A 12,787-nucleotide genomic window follows, 5' to 3' on the forward strand; every position below is an offset into this window, starting at 1 on the left:
GGCCAGTCCTGGAGGCCACACCAGGCCAGGGAGGTGACCATGGGACCCAGGCTGATGGTTTTCAATCTGTGCACCTCCAAGCATCCAGGAGCCCCAGGAGCGGTGCCTTGGAGGCCAGCTGGTGGGGCGAGGCTGGGGACCAACTGTCCCAGTTTGTGCAGGACCGTAAGCTGGATGAGCTGGTCACCCCAGGTGAGGCTGCCCTGGCCGCTCTGGCTCCTCCACTCCGCGAACCGGGAGGCCTCACTGGCGGCCATTCCACAGGGAAGGGCAGTTCTGCTGCCTGGTCCCCACCCCCAAACCCCAGGTGAGGCGTCAGGACCCTCATCTCCTTCCCCAAACAAGACAAAGCAAAGAAACAGATGACTCCTCGTCCTTTTCTGCTTTTTATTGGCGTGTCTGTGCATACACCGCAAGTGCTAGGGGGAGAGTAGGGGGTGAAGCCCAGCAGGGCGGACCCCCCCCCCCACACACGCACATCCTCTGCCAGGCCAAGTGCTCAGCGCACCTGGGCCAAGTTGTGTTTCTTGTACAGCAGCGCGCGCCTCTTCTCTCGCTCGCGCACGAAGGCGCGCAGTCGCGCTGTGGGGAAGGTCACGGCCGCCGGCTGGGAGCCAGCAGGGCCCTCCTCCGTTAGCCACGGGCCCTGCAAGCAGCGGGACGCGCACGGCCGGCCCCTGGAGAGAGGGCAGAGCTGTCAGCTGAGCTCTCGCTGGGGCCGGGTGGGGGAGGGAGGCGGGAGGGAAGTGGGCCGGGCGGGGTTGGTGGAGGGGGTTGGACCCGGCCGGCCGGTGATGGATGCGGCGGGACCGCCTTACCATGGGTGAGCGCACAAAGTGCTCCGGAGAAAAGCCACGGCGCCGCCAGACAGCCCCGCGTAGCAGCGACTCAGACGGACTAGCCCCTTGCGCAGGCTTTTCTGCAGCTCGCGTGTCCCTTCACTGCTCACGGGGTACTCCGCGCTCAGCCTGCGCGCGTGGGGGTGAGGGGACGCAGGTCACCCTCGGGTGGATGTGCGCGGGCACCGGGGGCTCTGGGCTCCCCCTCGATGGATGGGAGGCACAGGGATCTGAGGTCACCCTCGGATGGAGGACACACGGGGGCTCCGGGGGCACCCTGGATGGATCCCCATCCTCCCGCCCCTGCGCTTGGGGGACTCACATGATGAAGGCTGTCACGCCTATGGCCCAGATGTCGGTCTGCGGGACGGCACCCTGGCCCTCCAGGAGCTCGGGAGCTGGGGGAGGACACAGGGGAGCGCCCAGGCGAGAGACTGGATGGGTGCAGGGCAATGGGGAGGGAGGCAGGACGGGGGGCGGGGCTTCCTGCTGGCCCACCCTTCTACCCCCCCCCCCCCCGCAAGGTCAGATTGGCATCCGCTCCCTGCGCACCCATGGTCTCCACGTAGTCCTTGAACCTCTCGGAGGGCAGGACCCTCTCCTGGGCGAGGCTCTGGGCGTTGCCCAGGTCGACGACCTTGAGTAAGTTGTACTCGGTGACGATCATGTTCTCGGACCTGAGGTCCAGATGCAGAATGCGCTGGGCGTGCAAGTACTGGGCGGCGCTCAACATCTGCCACAGGTAGTCCTTCACCTCCGACTCCGAGTAGGAGGCCCTGGGGGCGCACGGGAAGGGGGGCTTGGCTCCGTCCACCGCAGAGGGGGCATCAGCGGGGACATCAGCCCTTCCTGTGGGCCTGGGAGAGGCGCCTCCCGGCTCTGCTTAGCTCCCCGGCTTGGGCTGACCGGCGGAGGCGGGGCCGGGAGGTGGGCGGGGAGGTGTGAGCCGGTCCGCAACTTGCGCCGCTCCTCGCCCCGGCGTGTGTACCGTCCCGCCCGCGGCCCCGCATCCAGGCCGGGCCTCACCTCTCCGCCAGGCAGGGGAGCAGCTCGGGTCCCGAGCACAGCTCCAAGATGAGGACCAGGTGCCGGGGGCTGAGGTAGGCGGCCTGTAGCTGGGCCAGGTGCGGGTGGCGCAGGCTCTTGAGGGCTTCGTATTCGCGCAGCACGGCAGCCTTGTCCTCAGGGCGGTAGGGGACGATCTTCGCGGCCAACGCGCGTCCGCTGGCCTTCTCCCGGCACTGCCGCACCACGCTGAAGCGGCCCCTGGGAGAAGCAGCACCGGCCCGCCTTGTGAGGGCCCCCCACGCGCCCTCCTTCCCAGGGTCAGAAAAAGCAAGCTCGGCGGGAGGTGACCCGAGCCTTGGGGGAGGGGGCGCGGATGCTCTGCACCAAACTTGTGTGGATGTGAGAAGTGAGGGGTGGCGGGGGGCGGGGGGTGGAGCAGGCAAAGCCAGTGAGGCGATGGGCTGTGGCACCTTCGAATCTGCGCCTGGAAGGCGAAGGTCTGCGCGCTGGGGAGGGGCTGGGCTGGCCGCGGAGTGCGGCTCTCTTCCTCGGAGGCTGTGGGGGAAGGAGCCAGTGACTGGGAGGCACCCCTACAGCCCCAGTTCCCCCGGACTTTGTCTCCCACACCCCTTCCCAGGCCCCCTAGCAGGAGGCCCTTCTGTGAACCCCCACACTTTGATGTCTCCTCGCTTGGGCCATTTGGGGGCAGGGGCCTACCAGTTAGAACAAACCATCCCAGTGAGTGCGTGTGGCTGAGTGAAGTGGCAGGGCACCCCGCCACCCCCCCCAGGCCTCCCAGAGCGGCTCACCCAGGTGGCTGGGCCCTCCCAGGAGGACCTCCTCTGAGGGGCTGCTGTAGGGACCCATGCCCGCCTTGCTGACACAGGCCGTCCGGAACGTGTACACCCCGCCCCTGGAAAGCTTGCTGGTGAGGTAGCAGCAGTCAAAGATGTCGGAAGCCAGCGTGTTCCAGCTGCCACCTGGGCCACACGCAAGTGGGTGAGGGACAGCCCGGGTCAGGGGCGGAGAGACCCCGAGGTGGCTGGGTTCTTCCCAAAGCCACCCAGGGGCACTGCCCTGCGGTCCTCCTGTGCGGACGCCAGGGCTGCCCAAGAGGGGAGGCCATCGGGAGGGCTCCTACCTTCCAGGCTGCTTTGCACGATGTACGTCACAGGGCCATAGGACTCCACGGGCTTCCAGACCAGGAGCACCCCGTCAGCATACACCTCCCCGAGGTCGGGGCATGGGGAAGAGCAGGGGCGCTCTGCGGGGCCCATGGTCGGCAGCCTGAGGGGGGCTCCCCGCGGCTTCCAATGCAGCGCAGAGCCCCAGCCAGCCCGGCCTCACCCTCCTGCACCTGCTGCCAGGTCCCTGAGCCCACCATCCCCTGGACCCGTTCAGTCAGGGTCCCCTTCCAGTGCCGACTGGCAGAGGGGCCCAGTGCCTCTTCTGGTGGGGGCCTCGGGAGGGGTCTGCTCTGCCAGGCTCCCCTCCCACCAGTGTACATCAGCAACCCGCCGCGGAGTGGCCCTCCCTGACCGCCCTGTGCCAGCCGCGGGCTCCCATCAGAGGGGCCTGTCCTGGCTACTCAGCTTCCCCCGGCAGCCTGGACACTTGGTGGTGACCACTGGTGGGAATCAAGCTAGTCCCACAGCCCCTGTTTTGCATCCTCTGCTTCCCCTCCGGGGGGCCCCAGTCTGCAGAGCTGACTCAGGCCTTCTGCGGCCCCACCGTGGGTGACCGGGTGGTAAGCATCCCATCCCTCAGTGAAGGGCACCAGCACAAACCAACTCCCCAAGTGACAGGTGGTCTCCAGGCCCCATTAGAGTCAGTCCCCGCCCCGTCCCACCCAGGGGCCTGGCGCGGTCCACTCACCTGCCTTCCGGAGGACAGCCCTGGTGGTCACTGTGCCCAGAGGGTTGCTCACGCTGCACGTGTAAACCCCCAGGTCCTCAGCAGTCACCACCAGGATGGTCAGCAGCTGGAAGTTCTTGAGCGTGGAGGAGATGAGGAGGCGGCTGGTGCCCTCCAGGGGAGCTCCGTCTGCAGCAGGACAGAGCAGGCCTGGGCAGCGGCTCCAATAGGCACCCAGCCTTGAGACACCCGCCCTCTTGGGGTCCGTTTCCCTGCATACAATGACAGCAATGCCCGCAAGGGGCACCCCCTGCCTTCCCGCCCCCCAGCCCCAGGACTCCTCCTGACCTTTGGTCCAGGTGGCCTGTGCAGCTGGCTGGGCCGACACTTGGCAGGCAAGAGTCACGGACTGGCCCAGGACCACCGTTTCATCCGAGAGCTCCCTTAGAAATGATGGCGCTAGGGCATGGGAAGGGGGGCCGGCAAGCTTTCAAAGGTGACCCCCAACCCAAGAACACAGCCTGGACCCCCGAGAGGAGGATGCTGGGGAAACCCATGCCCGCTCAGCTCATCTTTGGCACTAGCACCTCCTCCAGGAAGGCCTCCAGGACTGCCCCAGTGTTGGGCACTGGAGCCGCTGCCCCCCAACCAATCTGGGCTCCAACCCCTGTGGATGTAAGCTTGCCCCCTCTGCCGGTCTGGGCACCAGGGAGGGGCTCCCTTCCCCCACAGTTGGGTCCCCTCGGCCCCTGGGCAGCGCACCCACCTCGGTCCCTGCTCTTCAGGCCCAACCGGAAGGAAGCCAGGCCTGCCTTCTTCCTGGGGGGGCTCTCTTTCTCCAGACCTGCAGGGAGGAACAGGCCTCTGGGAAGCGCACGCGAGGGGCCCAGCTCCCCTGGGAGCATGGGAGGAGGAACTCGGAGCCACCCGTGGCGGGATCCCCACGTGGCAGAAGAGCCCCAATCCCAGGGGCTTTTGTCGCAAAGGAGCTACTCTGCTGCAGAGACCACCCCCTCCCCACCCCTGTCAGGGTCAGTCTACCTTGGGCAAGGGCACCAGGGGCAGATAAGACTCGGGAGCCCATGGTGCCTGGGGAGGCCTGGCCAAGGCCCCGACGGTCAGGGACGGGCCAGCAGGGCTGGCGTGGTTGGATGCTCTCTGTATGAGTGTCTCCAAGCCTCCTTAGGTCCCCAGGCTCGCTGGGCCTCAGATGCACATGGGGAGAGGCTGAGGCCACATGGGTGACCTCAGGAACAGGGCTGGGTGTGTGTGGCACGGGGAGGGGGACCCTGGAGAGAGCAGCTTCTGGGTCACCCCAGCCCTTCCCCGCGTGGGAGCTGAGGTGCCCCAAGGTGCACCTGCCGGGCGGAGGGGAGAGGGGTGGGGCGGGGGAGTCACCTCCAGGCCTGCCCCTGAGGAGGCGGGAGATGTGGGCCACGGAGGCCCTCACCCTCCGGCGCAGGCCCAGCTCCGCGGGCTCGTCCAGTATGGCGTGCCTTCCTGGGAAGTGGAAGAGGCCGCCGGAGGGGGGCGACCACTTGCGCTTCCTGCTGCGGGAGGCCTCCCTGAGCAGAGTGTCCATGTCCTCCGGCTCCTCAGTGATCTGCAAGCTGGCTGGCGGGCCCAGCGCGCCCGGCCAGGGCCCCTCGGTTTCAGACTCGGGGGACGACGGTGGTTCTGGTGGCACAGGCCTGGGGACCTTCCTGAAGATCATGAACTCGAACGGGAGATACTTGATGTCATACAGGTCAGACAGGTTGAGGTAGGCAGGTTCCACCTCTGAGATATCCAGGGACACGGTGTCGGCTGCTTCTGCGTCCCCAGACAGGTCTCGGATCTGCACTAGGGACACCTGGGAGCCCCCACCAAAGTCCTCCCACGAGCTCAGCTCTGGGGAGGCCCTTGAGGGTGCCCCGCTGCCCTCGGGAAGGGGTTCTGCGCTGGCCTGGGGGGGTGGGCTCTGTGCCCCAGCATCATCATGCTCCTCGGAGGACTGAGAGGTGGCCCAGGCCATCCTGGCCCACAGGGGACCCTGCCCCAGCATGCCCCCCGCGTCCCCGCCAAAGGCAAAGGTGCCGTAGCCCGCCACTCCCGCGTAGCCCCCACAGCGCGCCCCCAGTGAGAACTTGCGCGCGGTGGTCTGCTCCTGAGGGCGCTGCGGGCTGGGCTCAGACTCTGATGCGTCTTCCGGCTCCGCAGCCTGGGAGGGGCCAGGCTGCGCGCCCACTGCTGAGGCCAGCCCTGGGGAGCTGGGGGGACTCGGCCTCCCAGGGAGAGGGATGTCCTTTGGTCCCTTCTTAGAGGCTGGCTGGGGGCTTCCTTTGGCTGGAGAGAGGGAAGAGCTCAAGGGTGCCAGGAGGGACCCCGTGCACTGCTTTGCAGGGAAGGAGCCAGAAGGTTGTGGTGTAACAGCCTGAGGGGGGCCACAGCCTTCCTGGGGAGCAGGACTCCTCTGGGGATGAAAGGAAGGCGCGGCCTGCCCCCCGCGGCTGTCCTGAGATGACCCCTCTTGCCGAGTGGACCCCGGGTCGCCACCGGTGCACGGAAATAGTCCCGGCTCCTGCCGGGATCCCTCCGGACGCTCCGTGTCCCTGGCACGGGAGAGCCCTCCCGGCCAGCTCTCCCCTGAGTCCGCCTGGAGGTCCGAGCGGCCCGGGCCACGGCACTGCACTCCGCCACCGGCCTCAGGCGCCGCGCTGGCGGGGGGCGGCCGGCCGAGCTCCAGGGAGCGGCCGCGGCCGGGGGCCCCGAGGGCGCTGCAGCCCGGCAGCCGCAGGGCGGCCGCCTCCTCCCGCGCGCCATGCTCCAGCAGCGGCTCTCGCAGGCCGGGCAGGGCGCGGGCGAAGTAGCCGCCCGTGAGCAGGTGCCGCCGGCCGCCCGCGGCGGGGCCTCCGCGCTCCGGGCCCTCGCCCGCCTGCTGGTACAAGAGACTGCGGAGGACGCTCTGCCGCGGGACGCAGCCCCGGGCGGCGGGCGCCTCCGCGCGGGGGGCCGGCGTGGGCGGAGGCGCGGCCTCCTCGGGCAGGCTGGCGGACGGCCGCAGGAAGCCCCGAGGGTGCAGCAGCGGGGAGTGGGCCACCGGGGAGGGCGGCAGCGATTTGGCTCGGGCGAAAGGCGCCCGCTCGTTGTCGGAGGACGAGGACGACGAGCTGCTGGCGTCGCCGCGCAGGTGCCGGGCCACCCCGAGGGATGGGCTGTCGGGAGGGCCCTGGAGCAGCTCGGGGATGGAGCGCATCACCAGGATGGACTTGTAGCTCATCAGGGAGCGCTGGGGGGTGCGGAGGACAGGGGCGCGTTAGCCGTGGGCCCGCGCCGCCCCGGCTCCTACTGGGCCCAGTCGGGGCACCCAGGAGCTGGGAGCGTCACAAGCTCCACTCCTCAAGCCCTAGGGCTCTGTCGTTCTGTCCCTGCCCTCGCTGGAGTTGCACGCACTTCCGCCCGGACCTGCCCCGGCGGCTCAGAGAGCGCAGACCCCAACGACGGGCCAGCGCCGAGCGAGGCTTCCAGTTCTCCCAGGCCGGGCGGGCGGGGACGCACAGCCAGCCCTCCGGACCTGGCTTCTTTTGCGGGCCTCCAGTCCCCGCCTCCTCTTCTCCCCAACTCCCCCCCACCCCAACTCTCCCCTCCCCGCCCCACCACTCCCACTCGCTGCCCAGCTCACCTGCCAACGGCTGCGAGCCAGCAGGAACTTGAGTTGCTTGGTGTTGATGAAGTGGGCCTCCTCCGCGGGCACGGACTTCTGAGGGGGCCCAAGTGAGAGGGGCGGTGAGGGGAGACCCTGGTGCACCCGGTGGCCCACGCAGGCCTCTACCCCTCCTGGCCTCAGTTTCTCTCCCTGTGCAGACTTGCTCGGGCTCACCTCGGACTCACCTGGAACCAGGGGTGGGCAAGGCACTCGGCTGCACTGGGCCGGGTCCTAGGAGGAGAGGAAGGCCAGGGCTCAGGCCAGGGGGTCAGCTGCCCAGGCCCAGGCCTAAGAGAACCCTGGGCAGGGGGAAGGGGTGTGCACTCACTCTGGGGCCCTCCGCAGGGCAGCCGTGATGAAGTCCTGGGCATCCTCGCTGAGGTGGGCAGCCGCAGGGCTGCTCCAGGACACCCGCCCCTCCAGTACGTTCAGGAGCGTGGCTCGGTCACTCTCACCAGCAAATGGTGACGAGCAGGTCAGGCTAAAAGCAGAGATGCGACTTGCCTTCAGATGTGACCTGGTTTTCTGGATCCATAGGGGGCAGGTGGCCAGGACAAGGGAGCACCCAGTCCTGCCTGGAGACCGCCACAGTGCTACTCCCATGCAGCCCTGAGAGTCCTCGCAATGGTCTGAGATTAGCCCCGAGATCCAGCCTCAGCCCGGGACGGAGATCAAGGGTCAGCCTGGCGTGTGTACCCAGCCTCAGCCCGGGACGGGGATCAAGGGTCAGCCTGGCGTGTGTACCCAGCCTCAGCCCGGGATCCAGGTGCCGTCTACACCAGCAGCATCCTCAGGGCAGCAGGGACTGTTATGAGAGGCCTTTCTGCAAACCACCCAGACCCTTTAGGGACACAGCTCACTGCTTTGCCTGGGGACCGGGCAGAGCCCCTCCGGAACAGCGGAACAGCGTATGTAAGGAAAGAACTCAGCAGAAAGCACTTCTCAGTTGGATGACGGCTGGTTCCCATAATAGCTGCCCTTTGGGGCCTGGGTCTTTGATCTGGGAAGCTGGCCAGTAGTGCTCTGGCCTCCCACAGGCCTGATGCGGGGGCGGGGGGGCTAGGGCTGGCTTCAGATGAGGTGGCTGACAGAGGCAGGGGTCTGCTCACCTGAGGTAGGAGACGACCCCCATGGCCCTGCAGGAACAAAACCACAGTCAAAGTGTGTGCTCGGGGTTGAGGGGTGCGGGGGGGGGAGAGGAGGGATTGTGTGTCAGGGGGCTGCTGGTCTGCGAGCTCACCAGATGTCAGAGGCCTCGCTCACAGGGGTCTGCTCAATGATCTCCGGGGACACAAACTCCGGGGAGCCATACTTGCTGTACTGTGGCTCTCCTGGGGTGATTTTTTGGGCAAAGCCAAAGTCGCAGATTTTAATGTCTTCCCGAGCAGGATGCACCATCAGAATGTTGGGGGGCTGTTAGGGAGAGTCAGGGAGGGGTAAGGCCATGCCCTAGGGAGCAGGGAACCCCCGGGTCTGTGATGGGCTGTTCCAAGCAACAGTGAGGCCAGAGTGGGACCGTGGGCAGTGCTAGGGGTGGATTTCAGTGCCATTTGGGGACAGCCTCCAATTCATCCCAGCTGCAGCCCCCTGAAAGAGCTCCCCATCCCCAGAGGCAACCAAGTCCTAACAGGGAATCTCGAAGTGGTGGCCTGTGGCTCCCCCACCAGCCGGCAGGCCCCAGGCTTCCACCTGTCCCTCCCCAGTCCCTGGGGACCCCGAGGGGGCCGAGTACCTTTATGTCCAGGTGGAGAGTGCTGCAGCCATGCAGGTAATGGAGCCCCTCCACCAGCTGCTGGACATACACCTTGACCTGCAAGAAAGGCCAGGGCTCAGGCGTGAGCCATCGTCCACCTCTTTCTCCACTTCCTTCCCTGTGCCACTCCCACCTGCAAGGCCCCCACTTCCCTCAGATCTGAGCTTGGGATGGTCCCACAGGGCAGCCATGTGCAAAGCCTCCCAGACCCCATGGGCCCCAAGGCCAGAGGATTTCTCCAGCCGGGCAGTGGATCAGCCTGGCCAAAGCAGGAAGCACCGTGTCTCAGGGCCAGGGGAGCATGGCCCCCTGGCCAGGCAGAGCCTGTGAGGGGGAGGCCGTGGGATGGCTTGGAGAACTCCGCTGAGGAGGTGCCACGCCCCATGCGGCCCTGGGCAACCTCAGACGGTCTCTGAGCTGGGGAGCGCTGGGGGCCTGTGTTGGCAAGGGAGCAGGACACTGTGCGGTCACCTCAGCCTCTGTCACCACACTCTTCTTGAACAGACGGTCCAGCAGGTCCTCTGATGAGCACCTGGGGCTCAGGTCAGGAAAAGCTCTGGAGTCTGCAACTCACCCAGCCCCACACACCTTTGGCAAGTCTTATCTTGGGGTGGGGGTGGGAGCCACGCTGGGGAGGGTGGTGCTCAGGCTGACGAGGGTGGGAGGAACAGGGACCCTGAGGACAGGGGCTGAGATCAGTGGGTGGCAGCAGCAGAGTAGGAGGGGAGCGAGTCGTGCGTGTCTGCCCCTCGCTGGACCTTGGGTGGGCAGCCTGAGGAGCCTCTCAGCTTTAGCGCTGGGGGCAGCCACATAAGTCGGACGTCCCTGCTAGTGAGGCCACGTGGAGCACGGCAGGGGCCCAGTGAAGGCATGTCCTGGACCCTGTGGACACAGCCCTCCCCAAATTCCGGAACCACGGGACCGGAGCTACAAGGACGGTGCTGTGTCCAGGGACACCAAAACAACGGGCCCCACGTGGCCCTCAGACCCCTGCCTGCCCAGGGCGCGCCCCTCTCTGCACTCTCTCCGGCTGAGGGCGGGATACAGCTCCAGGACAAGGATCAGGGTCTTCCGGGTCTCAAACTGGTCCAGCAGCCGGGTGACCAGCGGGTGGCTCAGCGTGGCCAGGATGTCCCGCTCGTGGTACGCATGGGTGCGGGTCCTGCTCCGTAAGGGGATGAACTTGGCTGCGCAGAACATCTGGTTTCCCTTGTGCTGCACCCTCTTCACGAAGCCAAACACGCCCCTGGGAAGAGGGGAGCCACGCTGGGCGCATGCGACAGGCTCCCCGGGGTCGTGGTTGGGGTCGGGGTAGGGGTGGGGTCCGGGCTGGAGGAGTCCTCCAGGGAAGGCGGCTTCTGGGGGCGGTGCTTGTGAAAGGCCGGGCTCCCGGGTCAGGGTCTCAGGAGTAGGGACTCGGGGAGGCGGGGCTGAGGGCGGGACTGAGGGGCGGGGACTCGAGGTACGGATTCGGAGGCGGGGCTGAGGGGCGGGGTCTCGGGGTAGGGACTCAGGGAGGCGGGGCTGAGGGGCGGGAACTGGGGGAGGGACTCAGGAAGGAGGGGCTGAGGGCGGGACTGAGGGGCGGGGACTCGGTGTCGGGACTCAGGGAGGCGGGGCTGAGGGGCGGGGACTCGGGTTAGGGACTCAGGGAGGCGGGGCTGACAGGCGGGGACTGGGGGAGGGACTAAGGAAGGAGGGGCTGAGGGCGGGGACTCGGGAGGCGGGACTGAGGGGCGGGGACTAGGGGCGGGGCAGCGGCTCGGGGGCTGGGCTTCTGGACCATACCTTCCAATTTCCTCCTTGACCTCGTAGAAAGAGCGCAGTTTCCTTCGATAGCTTTGCTTCGCTGAGTCCGGCTCGCTGTCTCCTGCAGTCAAGGAGCGGGAAGCCCTCGGTGTGGGTAAAGATGTCCATTTCCCCCAAGTGTAGCATCCTTGTGCTGGAGCCTGTGAGAGGCCACAGACCCCACCCCGTGCCTTCAAGGAGCAGACACTCGGGTTCTAGGAGGGATCCCCCGACTCACCCCCGTGGACTACCAGCTCCGCTTTACACATCACCTGGCCGCCAGCGTTGCGGGCCAGGCATGTGTAGATACCAGCGTCGTGCTGGGTCACATCGCTCAGCACCAGGGAGTAGGTGGTCCCCTCCTGCTGCTGGCTGAGCCGGGCACCATCCACCAGCTGGGCATCGTCCTGGGGGCACAGGCGGGTGGGGCCACCATCAGCCCAACCTGGAGACCCCTGCAAGGCAGGCTGTCCCGGCCCCCAGTGAGCGGCTTGCTGTCGGGTGGGAATGCCACACACTCCCCAAGCCCGGCCCCCCACACGGCGCCTGTCCCTACCCGGTACCAGGTCACCATGGGCTGCGGGTTGCCCTCAATGACCGCCTGGAACTGGGCTGTGCTGCCCTTCTGTGCCTGCACATCTTCGATGATGACCTGCATGGACGGGGGCCCTGGGGTGCAGGACCGAGCCTGTGAGAGGGGGCCCAGGCTGTGCCGCCCACCCTGCCCACCACAGCCCCTCCAGCATGGACTCGTCAAGCTGGGGCTTGCAGTCAGAGAACCCCTGGTGGACCAGCATTGACCCTGGGCCTGTCTTGACACCCCAGGTGGGCAGCCAGGCCCTGAGATACTCCCCCGGGGCACCTGCCTCCCCAAATGAGGACAATCCCCTCCTGACTCTGCCCGGGCCCCTGATGGCCAGTAAGTGTTTCCTTCCATCTAACCTCTGTCTGTCCTGCTTAGACGTTAGCTGTCCAAGGGCAGGGCATGCAGAGTGTGCTAACCCCTGCTGGGGAAAGGGGCACCCAACATCCAATTCAGTCCTGTCAGCACCCCCAATGAGAGAGATCTCACCTCTCCCAGGGATGGCCCTCCTAGGGAATGCAGGGAAACGGCAGTGAGGCCCCCGGCCACAGCAAGGCTGGGACAGGCCAGGTGGCTTTGCAGTTTCCTCTGCACAAGTGCCCCCCCCCCCCAGTCCAGGGCATGGGGAGCACACGTGTAACCTACTTGCGGCAGCTATGTCGCTGGCCTGGTACACGTATGTCCTATGGGTGGTCTCCGTGAACACTTGGCTGTGGACGTCCCACAGCTCCACTGTGCCTGCCCCCGGCCAGGCTGTGCCCTCCATCCTGTGGTCATGGAGCTGGATGAGCCGTCTGCCTGTCTCCTACACTTCTGGAGTGCGGGCGGCCAAGCCTCACCATAAGATGGGGGTGCGTGCCTCCCCCTCCCTGGACGGCAGCAGATGTTTTGGGAGGGGATGTACAGAGAGGGGACCCAGCCCTGGGCAATGAGAGGGCTCCACCAACACCCCTCACCCTGAGGGCGGCCTCTCCTCCGTGCTCTGCCCCTGGGATGTCCCTCTCATGAACTGCCCCCACCCAGCACGCCAGGGAGGTTACCGGATGGGCACGATGCGTCCCTGGCCCTCGGCACGGGCCCCTGAGTCCTGCTCCTGGCCCTCCTGGGGGAGAGGCTGTGGCACTTTCTGGGGCTCAACTGGTAGGAGACAAGGGGCCTAGTGAGACATTGGGATGGAGCTGGGACTGTCCCCCACAATGTGCCCCCATGTCGTCCTCCAGGCCCAGAGGGTGGGAGCACAAGACAGAGCCAGGACTCCAGGGGTGCAGGGCCCTATG

At 67.0% G+C, this 12,787-nt stretch overlaps 1 protein-coding gene across 1 annotated transcript; it reads right to left on the minus strand.

Moving 5' to 3' along the window:
• Positions 1 to 373: 373 nt before the first annotated feature.
• On the minus strand, positions 374 to 11,674 carry LOC144381163 (obscurin-like). Its single transcript, XM_078067711.1, has 23 exons — positions 11,484 to 11,674; positions 11,166 to 11,334; positions 10,928 to 11,009; positions 10,185 to 10,385; positions 9,611 to 9,671; positions 9,119 to 9,196; positions 8,627 to 8,799; positions 8,496 to 8,522; positions 7,715 to 7,867; positions 7,572 to 7,617; positions 7,363 to 7,440; positions 5,100 to 6,969; positions 4,468 to 4,545; positions 4,050 to 4,160; positions 3,723 to 3,890; positions 2,989 to 3,111; positions 2,657 to 2,827; positions 2,318 to 2,402; positions 1,866 to 2,105; positions 1,392 to 1,615; positions 1,162 to 1,237; positions 819 to 968; positions 374 to 677 (listed from the first exon to the last, which is right to left on the minus strand). Exons 1-23 carry the CDS (start codon positions 11,583 to 11,585, stop codon positions 500 to 502), a joined length of 4,644 nt encoding a protein of 1,547 aa, XP_077923837.1. The 5' UTR covers positions 11,586 to 11,674; the 3' UTR covers positions 374 to 499.
• Between the last annotated feature and the right edge of the window lie 1,113 nt (positions 11,675 to 12,787).

The sequence above is a fragment of the Halichoerus grypus genome, chromosome 2, assembly GCF_964656455.1.
Source record: "Halichoerus grypus chromosome 2, mHalGry1.hap1.1, whole genome shotgun sequence".
Lineage (NCBI taxonomy): Eukaryota > Metazoa > Chordata > Mammalia > Carnivora > Phocidae > Halichoerus > Halichoerus grypus.

What these genes read in the sequence shown, in the direction of transcription:
- LOC144381163 (XM_078067711.1), bottom strand. Translation starts at nt 11,585, where the DNA reads ATGCAGGTCATCATCGAAGATGTGCAGGCACAGAAGGGCAGCACAGCC. An exon ending in CTGATCCTTGTCCTGGAGCT is followed by an intron (nt 9,672 to 10,184) that starts GTATCCCGCCCT and finishes CCTGAGCCCCAG; the next exon opens with GTGCTCATCAGAGGACCTGC. An exon ending in TGGCTCGCAGCCGTTGGCAG is followed by an intron (nt 6,970 to 7,362) that starts GTGAGCTGGGCA and finishes CGCACCCCCCAG; the next exon opens with CGCTCCCTGATGAGCTACAA.